Raw genomic sequence first — 15,842 nt, forward strand, 5'->3', positions numbered from 1 at the left:
AATGAATTAATATGAGTACTGATCATTAAGGGCTACTAATATTACACAAAGACAATTAAATATCACATCACTTCTAATGGAAGTGCACAGTACCACCTATGAAGTAGTCAGTCCTTCTCCAAAATCAAACTTGAATCTGATCAAACCTCTAGATCTAATATATAATTTGTAGAAATACCAGAGACAGAGGAACATGTTAAATAAACACTATCAAAGGATGCAATCAACAACAACAACAACAACAACAACAAATGGTGGGAAACTCTTAGCATCTCATCAACAACAAAAACTGCCAAGGACAAAAAGAAATGGAATGGAAACTATAGCTTAAAAGAAATTTAAGAAACGTAGTCACCAATTATCATACATAGACCTTGTTTGGATCTTGATTCAAACATAGTATAAACAAATAAAAATAAACAAAAGAAAAGAACATTTATAGTACAATCAGGCAATTGTGGACAATGACTGGATACTTGGTACTATTACAGGTTATTGATGATTTTTGAGGTCCGACAATGGCATTATGGTCATGTTTAAAAAGGGAAGTCTTTGTCTTTCAGAAAGAGATACTGAAATATATAGATTAAATTGTACACCTGGGATTGCCTTAAAAAAATGAGGAGATGGAAAGGAACAATATAGTAGGGGAAAATAGGAGCCATGCATTTATAAACATTCAAGCTGAGTGATGGGTAGGATAAGGGATAGGCAGGATAGGTAGGATAAGGATAAGACTAGGGGATTCATTAGGCCATCTGTCTTTTTCAGTAAATGTTTTAAATTCTCCATAATAATTTTTTTAAAGAAACATAAAACATCCTATTCCTCATAGATATGTGCATTCTTATGGTCATAGATTGAGAATTTCAGCAGAAATGTCAATGTTGTGTAATACAACATAATATGTTATAAATAATATGTAATAAAAATAATAATATAAGAAAGTAAATGCAATGAGTGATGATAATTATATTCCACAAACAGAGGAGGGTAATTAATGCACTCTCTAAACCTGAAGCCCTCTCCCCCAAATTACAGAAATAAAATACATGTATAAAAATAAAAGATCATGGCTATCCATTCAAAAAGTAATTCAGGAAGTTATATGTAACATGTTCATTAGCATTGTAATTATAATTTATCTGAGAGCCTCCTGGGTCCTATTATCACCTATTAGAGGCTAAGCCCCATAAAAACTTTTCCAAACTTCATACTGTTCCCTCAGAACCCTGATGTCATGGTGTCTACACATGGATTAATCAATCCTGTTAATATGTGAAATCTTTCTGCATATTTCACTTATCTACCAGCAGCTCATTCTATTCTAACAAACCTGCTCCATAAGAAAACCTGCTGAGAGAAAGTGAAACTCAGAAGTTATAAACATATAACTTCTGAGGAACTAGGATCTGAGGATGTTCTCTGAACTTTATAAAGATATAGTAAATTACAAAGAAAAACTTAGGTCCTCCTCTGGAGGGAGAATCCCATTTCTTACTGGGATGCAAAACTGAAACTCAGAGAACCCCAAATGGAGATCAAGCATTGGGGGATGAAAGGCAAACCAAAAGAAAGAGGAAATGAAGAAGCAAAGGCTAAAAGTGTTGTTGGCCAAGGAAATACAGGGAGACCACAGAACCAGGAGATGACACCCTAACTCCATTCTCCTCATACAAATCTGTCTTGATCCAGAGAACTAGCTTCCAAATAATTTTCCTATTACATTTCTGAGGTGGCTGCTCAGTGATCAGAAGTAGGAGTGGGTTTGGTGGTTTCATTTTACATGTGCTTATCTGCCTGTCATTGTACTCTGATTCAGAGCAGGGTACATCTTACCTTCTACTGACCTATCTTCATCTGCAGACCCAGCAGGAGCAGATGCCCAATGTCTAGGTCTGGTGCTATCTGGTCACAGGCAGTGCCTGGAGAAGCACAACCCACACACTGAGTCCAGGTCTCAAGTATGGGAGTCTCTCTCACAACACTGACCAACAGGCTGTGTGTGTTCATTGCTGGGAGGGTGGGCAAGAGGCCAAAGCCATCTTTGGGTTCATAATGATTCCATGGGAAGAGCTATTTGAGGGCATGACAAGAGCTTTCAACTGAACAGATCAATGTGTAGGGAAACTAACTGGGGTCCCCATGTAGCCCTCTCTGTGCAACATTAGCATGCCTTCTCCCATTCCTATCCACCTCTTGGAAACTAGGCAAGTTCTCACCATAATTCACTCCTATATGCCTTGAGCGTCCCCTCTTGAGGTTTCTGATCTGTCTCCTACTCCATTTTGGTATCTTCACTCCATCTAGACAAACCTGTGTGGAAAGTTAAATACACAATCATGGACTGAGAAAGAAAGAAAGAAAGAAAGAAAGAAAGAAAGAAAGAAAGAAAGAAAGAAAGAAAGAAAGAAAGAAAGAAAGAAAGAAAGAAAGAGAAAGAAAGAGAGAAATTTTAGAATATCTTAAATTTGCAAGTTCTAATGAATTAAATATGAGTACTGATCATTAAGGGCTACTAATATTACACAAAGACAAATATCACATCACTTCTAATGGAAGTGCACAGTACCACCTCTCTCTCTCTTTCTTTCTTTCTCTCTTCTTTCTTTTCTTTTTCTTTCTTTCTTTCTTTCTTTCTTTCTTTCTTTCTTTCTTTCTTTCTTTTCTTTCTCTCTTTCTTTCTTTCTTTCTTTCTTTCTTTCTTTCTCTTTCTTTCTTTCTTTCTTTCTTTCTTTTGCAGTCCATGATTGTGTATTTAAAGAAAGAAAGAAAGAAAGGTTTTTATTGTCTATAACAGAATTTAGCTCAAGAGTTCTTATTTCTTTCTCTGTCACAGAAATCTTAATCTTTCTTATTCAAGATTACTCAGCCTTTTTAGGATTTAATTAGGATTACTTTGAGATATACACTCTCCCACCCACCTCCAACCCCTTCTCTTTCCTTCCTGCTGGGAATGTACTAAACTTCTATTTTGAGGGGCACCTGGTGGCTCATTTGGTTAAGCTTCCAACTTCAACTCATGGTTCATGAGTTCAAGTCCTGCACCCAGCTCTCTGCTGTCAGCACAGAGCCCACTTCAGATCTTCTGTCCCTCTCTCTTTCTGCCCCTCCCCCTCTTGTGGGCTGTCTTTCTCTCTCTCTCTCTCAAAATTAAATAAATAGACATTAATTTTTTTTTTAAATACACTTCTGGGTTGCCTGGATGGCTCGGTCTGTTAAGCGTCTCACTTCAGGTCATGATTTCACAGTTCGTGGGTTCAAGCCCCACATCAGGCTGTGTGCTGACAGTTCAGAGCCTGGAGCCTGCTTCAGATTCTGTGTCTCCCTCTCTCTTTGCCCCTCCCCTGCTCACACACTGTCTCTCTCTCAAAAAATAAATAAATATTAAAATAAATAAATAAATAAATAAATAAATAAATAAATAAATAAATTTATAAATGTATAAACTTGTTTCTATTTTGGTAAAGGTCAAGCATTTTCCTGGATTCTGGGGAAAGACATCTGATCTTTGAGCTGTCCCCTGTCCTGGCTGCCTCCAGTGAGGCATACCTTATTTCCTCTGGTCCTCACCATTCATCATCCTGCTATAGCATCTTACCAAGAGGTACCATGCATCCTGCATCTTCTTTGCAGAATCCAAGCCCAGTCTCCTTAGAATCTACCAGCTTATTCCCAGTCACTTTTGCTGTCATTGTGGGCATCATGGAAACTCTTTGGATGCCCTCTGCTGCTACCACTTTGGAGAGCATAGGATTGTGTGGTATTCCATGAAGCTGTCCTCAGATCTGCTAATTAGACTTTCCCCAACCATCACTACTCTACAGCCCAGGGCCCTGTTGGGAACAGGTATAACTTGGGCTTTGGGCCACAGTCCAGGGAGAGAGAGGCACAGGTGTCTATTACTGTTGGAACTCCTTTCAATCCATTTACAATTTCAGTTACCCAGTCCTACCCACTCCCATAATTCAGCCCAGAGTATAGGGATGTTGAACTTCTTCACAGAAACCCCAAAGTTCCAGCATTATCTGTTTTGGTTATCCTTCCCCCAACTGGTCACATTTTTATCTCCTTTTGAGTAGGGAATAAGTTGTGTCATCCTACCTTCTAAAATTTCAGCTCTCTAGACTTTGGCTCTTGATATTTAAAGCCAAGCATTTGAGATTTAAACAAAAATGTAAAGCCTCAGCTTTTAAGATTATTGTTTTTCCTAGGCAAGTTCAGAAGAATCAATCAGAAATCCAATGGACTTCTTTTTCCCACCTCCATCCATCTGCCCCTAAGAGCAGTGCAATAAAAAGATGTCAGGGTATTCTGATTGTGAGGGACAAGAAAAGAGTGTGGGGATAGGAACAGGGACTCAAATTCTAAATATCTGAATTATTATGATCTTCACTGTAACACCTTTGGCCTTCTTCCTTCTCATGCTCAAGTTTGGCTCCATCCTGCTCTCTCCAAGGTTCTGTCTCTATCCCCCTGTCTCCCTAAGCCAGACATTCACTAACTTCAGAATGTGGCTGACATCCCATCTCTGCCAAGGTGCCTTCCCTGACTATAGTCCTTCCCAGTCACGCTTTCACATCACCAGCCCTCACCATAGGCAACTGGCCTGCAGCTCTTCGTATCTGGATCAGATGTCCAAACAGCTTCTCTGCAAAACCATCTCATGCCTCTGTGCATTTGGGGGGGGGGGGGGGAGGGGGTTGCAAGGTGACCTGCTTGCCTGCAGGCCCCTAGGCCAGCTGAGAGAAATAGAAAAAACTTTGGACTGACAGGCTCTCAGAACATAACAATCGCAAGATGATGTAAGAAACAAGGGAGGAGAGAGCTAGACTATGCCAACTAGCAGTGGGGACAAAGAGTTTAAAAAGAAGAAAAAACCCAAGAGATGGAAGGCTGTCCTTGGCCTTTTGTTCCAAACCTACTCCTATCTAGCCTCTCACATGCTCTTGACATTTAAATATATATAATTTTTTAAAAATAGGGGCACCTGAGTAGCTCAGTCGGTTGAACACCCCACTCTTGATTTCAGCTCAGGTCTTGATCCCAGGGTTGTGGGATCAAGCCTCACATCAGGCTCTGTGCTAAGCATGGAGCCTGATTATCTCTGTCTCTTCCTCTGCCTTTCCCCTTCTCTCTCTCTCTCTCTCAAAAATAAAAAATAAAAATAAAAAACATTATTGTATAGAAAATGAATGTGTGCCCCAGTTTTTATGGCTCTTTTTGTGCATTTTTGACACTTCCATCAGAATGCCAACTATTGTAATTCTTTGTTCTTTTGGTAAATTGAGTCCAGGGAGCATGTACATATGTTTTTCTGCATTTCCCTATCCACACTCCATATAGCAAGTGCTCAGTAAATGTTACCAACTCACTAAATGTCAGCAAGAGATATTTGGGTTTGGCAAAATGAAAAACTTCAGAAATTGGCTAAGAACTGGGGCAAAATAAGGAATTATTCCCCGGAGATCTAAAAACAAAGAACAAAAAACCTAGGATTGTTTTCTCCTCACTAAAATGAGCTAAAATGAGTTCAGTATCACCCTCCACTGTCCATTCCTTTCCTCTTTCCTGAGGCCAAAAATTACCAAGGGTATGGACTATTGCTGCTGAGTTTTCCTTATAGCTTACGCAGAGGCTCCACTTCTTGATGCCTATTTGCCATTTCCAATAATACTATAATAGCAGCACTATGAGAAACCAGCTGTGCACCCTGGGATGCACTCAGCTGCTCTGTGGGGCCCCACAAATTAGACCCTGAATTAGCCACTTAGTGCCCCAGGTTCCAGTCCCACCTGCTGATGCTTCCCAGATGAACACAGCCAAGGTTAGGAAAAGACCATTCTAGGCCCGTGAGAATGACAGAGAGACCTTGGAGTTAGCAATCAGAAGTTAATATACCAGAAAAGAAATTCAGGAAGGGTTTAAACAAGAGCATGATCTGGTCTGACTGACCATTATAAAATATTTGAAAGCATGCATCTTGTTTCTTCACTTACTTTGTAGTTTGAGGAGTGTGTAAGTTTAATAAAAAGCTTACGATATAGGTTTAGACTTACCCACTTAATAGTTTCATGTTTTTAAAGAAGTTATTTACTATGTCTCTGTTTTTGTATCTGATCTAAAACAGTTGTATTGGGGGTGCCTGAGTGGCTCAGTTGGTTAAGTGACCAGCTCTTGGTCAGGACTTAGGTCATGATCTCACTGTTTGTAAGATCAAGATCCACATTGGACTCTGTGTTCAGTGTGGAGCCTGCTTGGGATTCTTTCTCTCTCTGCCCCTCCCCAACTCATATGCACACATGTTCTCTCTCTCTCTCTCTCTCTCTCTCTCTCTCTCTCTCTCTCTCTCTTTCTCTCTTAAAATAAATAAATAAACTTAAAAAAATAAAAAATAAAGTAAAACAATGGTATTGGTGATAATAATGATAATCCTAATAATAATAACTTTAGTTCTATCTACCTATAGTGCTGTGAAGTTAGGAATCATAATAATAATAATAATCATTCTACCTACATCACAGTCCTATTAAATTAGATAGAAAAAGCACTTTTGCAGATGTAAAACATTATAAAGGTGTCAAATATTCTTATTCAATTTCTGACACACCATCAGAACATTTTTATTGACATTGAACCAGTATCTGTCTAATGTCCATCAACAATGTGCTGTGAAAGCACAAAAACAAGTCTAATTCTTCCACATGATAGTCCTTGAAATGTTGGAACGTGGTCCAATGCCATTCCCAAGTCTTCCTCTTTCCAGGTTAAAGGTGCTTAGTATTCTTTGTTTTCCCAGTCATGTGTCCCAAGTCATACAGTACCATGTGTTTAGTCATGGCCTAACTGGGCTTACGTGAAGTTTCCTTCAGCTTTTCAGGCTTCTGAATTGTTAGGAGAGAGGCTGAGGAATACTATGCCCCTCAGACAACTCTGGTGCCTAGTGAAGGAAACAGGCTCCATCCATCTTCAGCCTGTGTTCAAGGCCAGGCTATTGTCCCACCCATGGCCCCATAGCCCACATCTCTACATCAGCTCTGGCCCTCACTTGCTCCTTCTTGTTGCAGCTCAATCAAAATGGGCTTTGAAAAACACAAAAACCAAGAGTGTGAAAAAATCTACACCCCAAGTTTGAATACCAGTGAGACCTCCTTGTAACCTGTAGAAAGTATATGAATTAGAATGAAAGAATCACTTACATATTAGATTCATACAGCTTCTTTCCTCAAAAATGCTGAGGGCATTGTACTGGGAAATTTTAGTGAATTAACATATAATTTCTTCAGTGCTGCAGAGCTCAGCTTCTCAGGACTTTGCAAATGCCATTTCGCTTCCTTGGGCTGACCTCTCCCTCCCTTGAAATACAACCATTTCTTGTCTATTGCTCACCCATGGTGCCGTGTGGTATGGAGGATGGGCAGAGAATGCTAAGCTGGAGGAGAATCACAGATGGTAGAGCCAAAAGAACCTTTAGAGATAATCCTATCCATCCCTTCATTTCAAAGATGAGAAATTATGACACTGAGAAATGACTTTCTCAAGGTCACAGCTAGTTAAGAACAGCAATGGCCTTTTTTTTTTAATTTCCTCTCATCTGAAAAACAGAGGAAAAATAAGCCAAGGCTGCTCAGCACTCCTGACAGAGATAGAACTGAGGGCAACAGGACCTTTCTTCATTAGCTTAGCTTTTGCCATAAAGTTTGCAAGTCTCCCAGAGATGAGTAACCATTCTGATTAGGTGAATACAAGGGCTGGCTGAAGACAGGATCAAATACCTAGCCAGGTAGGTTAGGTCTGTCAGGAATGGTTTCAAAGAATGGGACAATGGTTTGGTGTTTCACAGTTGTTAAATATCAAGGAGGAAAAATATAGTTTGAGTGACACAAGGGAAGGTAATTGTACAATAGGAATGAAGACACTGAAGCAAGAAAAGAAAAAATAAGGCTGAATGTATGAGAATGCTGCCCAGCACTGACCCACAGGGACATGGGGTACCTTATTACAGACAACAGTGTTTGTTTGGACAGTAAAATCAATTTGCCATGTTTCTTCATCTTCTCCAGTTTTTGTGATGATTTATAGGATGGACACACGCACACACACACACACACACGCACACATGCACACAAAGATAGTATTCAAATACTCCTACAGTCATGAGAATCCTTGCCTGACAGCCTGTTCTACCTTTTTTAATTAATACCCAAAGCAATTAAATCATGGTGTGTTCCCATTACCTGCCAAGTTTTGTTATTTTTAAAATACAACAACACGGCTTCAGATTCTATTATTTGGTCCACATGAAGCCTTTCAAAGGTGGTTTCCTTGGTTTCCCCGTAAATGAACCTCTGCAGCCAGGCAGTAAAAACAAGCTTGCTTTGCAATGTCTTGCTTTTGCCTGAAAAGACTCTCCTTTAAAGGGTGCAAGGCTGCCTCTCCTTTCCCCAAAACCTTCCTCAGAGGGAAAAATAAAAGGGCCAAAAAGATGTGGTGTGCAAGGTCACCATTACACTGCAACCCACGCATACACTGCACTTGGTAATGACTCTAGCAGCCCTCCTCCTGGCTTCTCTACCTCTTGGACACTTAGGGACTTAATAGGTATGTGTGGCTTCTTGAAGAACTTTCTATTTGTTCTGCTAGGAGGAGTAACAGCCCAAATCATGGGGAGCAGGTAGTATATTATTGACTTGGAGTAAACTCACGTCATCAGAAGCACAATCCCTAAAACTCACTGTAACAGACTCAAACACACCTCAAAGATGATCTCCAAATGCTGGACAAGGAAAGACCTCCAGCTGTTCAATACCTACCCTATAAGCCAGTCTGAACAACTGAAGTGTTTTTTTTTAAAGTTCTTGTGTTCAATGATTCATGTTCATTGTGAGGAGTCCATAACTTCTCTACATAAAAACTAGCCAACATCATCCCCTCTACAAAAAGATCTACTTTGACAAATTGGCATTTATCCTTGATACTTGAATAAGCACATTTATTATGCAAGAGGACTGAGATAAGTGTTCTGGAGGACACACAAAAGTATAAGCCAATCCCTAAAATCAAAACCAAGAAACAAGTGTTGGCAAGGATGTGGAGAAAAAGGAACCCTGTGTACTCTTAGTGGGAATGCAAACCGGTGCAGCCACTCTGGAAAACAGTATGGAGATTCCTGAAAAAGTTAAAATGGGGCAAGTGGGTGGCTCAGTCACTTAACTGTCCAACTCTAGATCTCAGCTCAAGTCATGATCTTACAGCTTGTGGGATCAAGCCCCGTGTTGGGCTCTGCACTGACAGTGTGCAGCCTCCTAGGGATTCTCTCTCCCCCTCTCTCTCTGTCCCTCCCCTGCTTGCTTCCACACTTGCGCGCGCTCTCTCTCTCTCTCTCTCTCTCTCTCTCTCTCTCTCTCTCTCTCAAAATAAATAAACTTTTTTTTAAAGTTAAATATAGAACTATCTTATGATCCAGTAATTACACTACTGGGTATTTATGTGAAAAAAAATACAAAAACTAAATTAAAGGGATGTATGTACCCCCATGTTTATTGCAGCATTATTTACAATAGCCAAACTATGGAAGCAGCTCAAATGTCCGTTTATAGGTAAATGTATGTATATATGTATACACACACACACACACACACACACACACACACAAAGGAATATTATTTAGTCACTAAAAGAATGAAATATTGCCATTTGCAATAACATGAATGGAGCTAGAGAATATAATGCTAAGTGAAATAAGTCAGTCAGAGAAACACAAATACCATATGATTTCACTTATACATGGAATTTAATAAACAAAACAAATGAGCAAAAAGGGAAAGAGAGAAAGAGAAATCCAGACAGAGTTTTACTATAGAGAACAAACTGATGGCTACCAAAGGGGAGGTAGGGGCGTGGATGTGTTAAATAGGTGATAGGGATTAAGGAGTACACTTGCTGTGATGATCATAGGCTGATATATAGAATTGCTGAATCACTATATTGTACATCTGAAACTAATATAACAATGTATGTTAACTACATTAGAATTAAAATCAAAACTTTAAAAAAAGAATGTAGATTTTTAAAAACTTAATTTAAAAAAGTATAAGCCAATCCTTACCTCAGAATTTTTACAGTTTATTGGAGATAGAAGACAAGTACATGTGAAAAAAGAACCACCAAAGGCAGTGAACGAGGGATGCATTAATACTGAGTGTGGCAAGACATCAGCAGCAAACTCTAGAATACTCACATGTACTGGTGATGAGTTTCATACATTCCAGAGATCAAGAAAGCCCCCACAAGCCAAAGGGAGAAAGAACAACTGAGACAATCCTGCTGCCAGGAAATACCAGACACAGCTTCAGAGCTGGTGTAACCTCTGTCTCCTATTGCTGACAACAGACCTCCACTCACTCACCCACCACCCCAGGGCCTAATTACCTCCCAGATATAGAGTAGGGGTTGTCTAAGAACAGCTTTCTGCCCTGGGAAATACAGACAGATAGAGGGGCCAATGCACCAAGGGCCATCCTCCTCCCTGTAGGGCTGCATAAGGCTGGTGGTGCTGTTTCAAATGTTTGCCAAGAGCAACAGAAGGTGTTTTTCCTCTTGGAATTTTTTCTTTTCCTCTCTCTAGCCTGCCTCTAAGGGTAGCTCAAATGACTCAGAATTGGGGCCTCTGGCAGTAATCTTCTGTATCCACTCATCCAAGTTCCTCTGGTTCCTATGAGATCTACATATCATCACCCAGAGGGCACTGAAGTGTGACAGGACTCATCATACGGTACAAAATCATTGAATCAAACAATATTGGAGCCTTCCACATTTTCCCCAGATGTTCATCAAATCTATCCAGTGATGAGGCACTTACTACTCCAATGGACAAACTAGTCCATCCAAGAACAGTTTTGATTGTGTTCCCCTACCTAAATTGTGTTCCCCTGATACTTCCATGAGTTACTCCTAATGCCATCTGTCATATCTACCCAGATCCAGCTTAATTCCTGGTTCATGAGACAGCCTGCTGGAAATATGAAGGTTCTCAAGTGGCTTTAGTCCTTTCTTCTGCAAGAACAACACATAGGCCTCCTTTAACCATTCCAGATAGCATTTGGTTTCAAAACCTTTCACTTTCACATTTGATTCCTTAATGCTTCAATCAATCAGTTTGCTATATTTCTCTTAAAACCAGATACCTACAAATGAATAAAACACCTTAGACTTAAACTGGCCAATGTAAAGTAAAACAAAACCCTTTGTTTCAAATATCTTGCATACTATACTTTTACGAATACAATCTAAAACTGCATTTGACTCTAAGTTGTAGTCACATGGCATGGCATGTGCTTACTGTAGACTAAAATCCTTTAGCTGCAAGTACTTCCCACCTGCTGGTGAAATAATTGATTTTCACTTAATATGCCTCCCTCACACAGTTAGACATTATCCCTAAAACTATGTAAGAAAGTGACATCTTTCATGTTCTTTCCATCCTTTCTACATGAGCCTCAATTATAGATTCAGATGACAATCTCAACAATCCAGGAAAAGAAACACCGTGCATGACCAAGAAATCTCCATGGAAATATGTCAACATGGAGTTCTATGATAGGAGAATAGAGGCTTCAGCAGCCCTACAAGACCCCAAAACTGTTCCTGATTTCCATTGAAAGCCCTCCCTTCCCATGTCCATAAGCCAATCAGAAAGCCCTAGAGAGAGGCCCTGAGGGATGAATGAGTGACAACTCAAGGAGAAGAAAGGTGACCTGCATTCAACCAGCCATTTATTTCAGTCCCTTCTGACCACTAGACTGTAAGACACTGAAGACATAGACAATGCTTCTTAACTACCGTAAGATATAGATAGACTAAATGAGTGAATAAACAAATGCTGAAGCTTTGTACCCTCTCAGTGTCTAGCATTATGTCTGTGAGAGAAAAGATAGTCAGTTACTAGTTTAACACATTAATTCAATGGTTATGGTCCTAAAATTTTATTACAGATTTTTGTGGTGAAGAACTATTTATGGCTGGTTTAAAAAATAAAATGCAAGGATAAAACTTATTTTAAAACCTTATTCATGTTAAAAGTGAATTTAAAAATAGGCTTACATGAAAGTGGAAGAAAAAGAAGGAAACAGAAAACATAGGGCAAAAACTTCCATCGCTTTATTACAGAAGAGCCTCCCACAGTTCTCTCTTCAATTATTGCATCAAGTCCACATGCCTCAGCCTCGACTTCAAGGTTTCTACTATCTGGGGTCCTCCTTTTAACCAGTCATATCTCCTCAAGTCCAAATTCTACCCTGCCTGGGTCAGCCTGAACACCTATGATATTTGCCAGGAGATTCTAGTAGCCCAAAGGATCTTCCACCTTTTCTTCAGCATATCTTTCAAGAAAACACTCAAAAATCTCTCCTGAAAAGTCTTCTCTGGCTAATATCATCCCACACTGACTATTCTTTTTCTTTCTCAATAGCTTATGGACAGTCTGTAAGACCATATATTGGTTATCTTTTTGACCAAAGACGGTATGAGAATTCACTTTAAAAGCAGTAAGGTATTGGGGTGCTTGGGTGGCTCAGTCGATTGAGTGTCTGACTCCTGATTTCAGCTCAGGTCATGATCTCACAGTTCCTTAGATCAGCCCCACATTGAGCTCTGCACTGTCAGCATAGAACCTGCTGGGGATTCTCTCTCTCCCTCTCTTTGCCCCTCCCCTGCTTGCTTGTACTCTCCTCTCTTAAAATAAATAAACTTTAAAAAATAAAAGCAGTAAAATATTACCAAAATAACAAACTATTAGGTTATATTTTAACTAATATATTTATCTTGCCTCCCTAAAGAGTCCATAAGCCTCTTAAGGGCAAGAGCAGTAGTCTTTATTTTATATTCCTTAGAAATGCCAGATACAACAATTAAATAAAATATACTCTGGATGAATACATGAATGGATAATGCATTTCAGCATATGAGTCTGAAGATTTCCTCAGTGCTGGAGCTGTTTGAGGCTTTGGTTGCTGAGGATAATGATAAGCTTGGGTACAACCAGCTAAGAAAATGACTAGTGACAAATTCTGCTGAACCTGAACCCTGAGAGAACTCCTCAGCTGGTTATCATAATGATCATTAAATAACCTGCTGTCACTGTCACCCTCCCACATTTAGTCCCCCTTACCTCAAACACCTATATCATAGGGGCACATGTACCCCAATGTTTATAGCATCACTTTCAACTATAGCCCAGTTATGGAAAGAGCCCAAATGTCCATCAACTGATGAATGGATAAAGAAGATGTGGTTTATATATACAATGGAATACTACTTGGTAATGAGAAAGAATGAAATCCTGCCATTTGCAACAACGTGGATGGAACTGGAGGGTATTACATTAAGTGAAATAAGTTAGAGAAAGACAGATATCATATGTTTTCACTCATGTGGAAATTGAGAAACTTAACAGAAGACCATGGGAGAAGGGAAGGGGAAAAAATAGTTTCAAAAAGAGATGGAGACAAACCATAAGAGACTCTTAAATACAGAGAACAAATTGAGAGTTGGTGGGGGTGGGGGGGTGGGGGAGAGGGGAAAATGGGTGATGAGTATTGAGGAAAGCACTTGTTGGGATGAGCACTGGGTGTTGTATGTAAGCAATGGATCATAGGAATCTACCCCTGAAACCAAAAGCACACTGTATACACTGTATGTTAGCTAACTTGACAATAAATATTAAAAAAAAAAAAACAACAATCTTACAGCTAATCAGAAGCTAATTAAAAACTTTGCACTATAAAAAAAACACCTATATCATCATTTCATTTGGTCAAGTCCCTGCTCAAAAATCTGTATGTAAGAGTTCCCTATTGCCTGCAGTAATTCTCAAACTGTGTAGCACTAATAGAATAGAAGGTGGGAATTTTGTCATTTAGATTCTAAAATACATCTTAGAAGAGTGGCTACCACATAAGTTGAAAAATAATTCCTGTAAGTAATGAGAGATATTTCTGAGAAATGTGTGCTAAGGACTGAATTGTATCCACCCTCAAATTCATATGTTGACACTCTATCCCCCCCACACCTGCCCCGATGTGATGGTATTTGGAAATGAAACCTTTGGGAGGTAATTACATTTAGATGACATCGTGAGGGTAGGACCCTCTTGATGAGATTAGTGCCCTTATGAGAAAAGACACGAGAGAGCTAGCACATACACTCCCCCTCTACCCCTTCCAGGTGAGGACCTAGTGAAAAGGCAGCCATCTTCAAGCCAAGAAGAGAACTCTCAATAGAACCCCACCATGATAACACCCTGATATTAAATTTCTAGCCTCTAGACCCATGAGAAAATAAAGTTTTATTGCTTAAGCACCAGTCTATGATATTTTGTTATGGCTGCCCAAGCCAACTAAGGCAATGTCTGTGAGGCATATTAACCATATGAAGGCACACAATATATACATATAACTGATCACACAAACTCAAACACACACAGTGATAAATACTGTTCTAGACTTCTTACACCTATGAACAAGTAACTGCTATGGAAATTGCATAACTGACTTAAACAAATGAAAATATAGACAAAACATATTAAGCAGCTATTTTCAGACATTGGACTACAAGCTATGCAAGATTATGTTCCCTTAGAAAAGGGAAATAAATTAAATCTTTATGTGTTTGCCCTCACTGTTCACCTGGATGCAACTTCCAAACTGTAGTTGCAAGGAGGACTAATCCAAACAAAGCCTTGCCAAATTTGAGGTCTGAGAAGCCCAAGGTAGGCAGAACACTAAAAATATGAAGCTATGTGAAAATGCTGAAGCTATATGAAGAAAGAACTTCAGAAATCCACATAGTGTCTCCTTCAAGTCATTGCCTGAATAATATTTGTACATGCATAGGGTGAAGCTCCATAATGCTATGAAAGATTTAGCAGAATGCTATAAGTCAAGAAATTCTCAGAGCCCAAACAGATCTGAAAAATCATTTAAATTTTCATCAGCCAGACTAGGTAGACCTCACTGAATTCATTAAGCATTCAGAGGAGTCATCAGAAGAGTTATGGTTTAGTAATGTAGCAAAGAAGCCCTAGTATACTGGAACGCTAAGGTATCCTCAAGACTTGCCCTGAAAAAAAATTTAAAATAAACCTCAAGGGGTGCCTGGGTGGCTCAGTCAGTTAAGCGTCCGATTCCTGATTTCAGCCCAGGTCATGATCTCACAGTTCGTGAGTTCAAGCCACACATTGGACTCTGCATTGAAACTGCGGAGCCTGCTTGGGATATTCTTTCTCTCTCTCTCTCTCTCTCTCTCTCTCTCTCTCTCTCTCTCTCTCTCTCTCTCTTTCTCTCAGTAAATAAAATTAAAAATAAAATAAAATAAAATAAAATAAAATAAAATAAAATAAAATAAAATAAAACAAAATAAACCTCAAGAGGACCAATCTGATCTCCAAGTAACGTAACTGTCTGCCAAAACAAAACTAATCATGCTTTAAAGAAAGGTAATAAAATCAAGTACCCAACAAAGAAAATTCACAATGTTCATTTTCCAATAAAAATAATTATTAGATATGCAAAATGTGACTCAAAACCACAAGGAAAGTCAGTCAATAGGCATAGATTTAGAAATAATAGATTTGATAGGGAATTTTCAAAGACATAAAACAATTATAAATGTCATAACTATGTATAAGTACTTAAAAGAAAATGTGAACATATGAAAAGAGAAACAGAAAATAGAAACAAAAACAACATAGATCATCTAGAGATTAAAATTCATTATTTGAAATGAAAAGCTCATTGAATGAGAAGTTAAGAATAGATTAAACACTGCAGAAAAAAAGACCAATA

At 39.0% G+C, this 15,842-nt stretch overlaps 1 protein-coding gene across 9 annotated transcripts in view; it reads right to left on the bottom strand.

Moving 5' to 3' along the window:
- The window catches only part of CACNA1E (calcium voltage-gated channel subunit alpha1 E), a 654,182-nt gene that overhangs the window by 517,082 nt on the left and 121,258 nt on the right, over positions 1-15,842 (bottom strand). For all 9 annotated transcript variants that reach the window (XM_045048892.1, XM_045048898.1, XM_045048896.1 and 6 more), the window contains one exon: positions 2,223-2,316. In XM_045048892.1, coding sequence (XP_044904827.1) covers positions 2,223-2,316 — 94 coding nt within the window. The remainder of the gene's footprint in view (positions 1-2,222; positions 2,317-15,842) is intronic.

Source organism: Felis catus, chromosome F1, assembly GCF_018350175.1.
Source record: "Felis catus isolate Fca126 chromosome F1, F.catus_Fca126_mat1.0, whole genome shotgun sequence".
NCBI lineage: Eukaryota > Metazoa > Chordata > Mammalia > Carnivora > Felidae > Felis > Felis catus.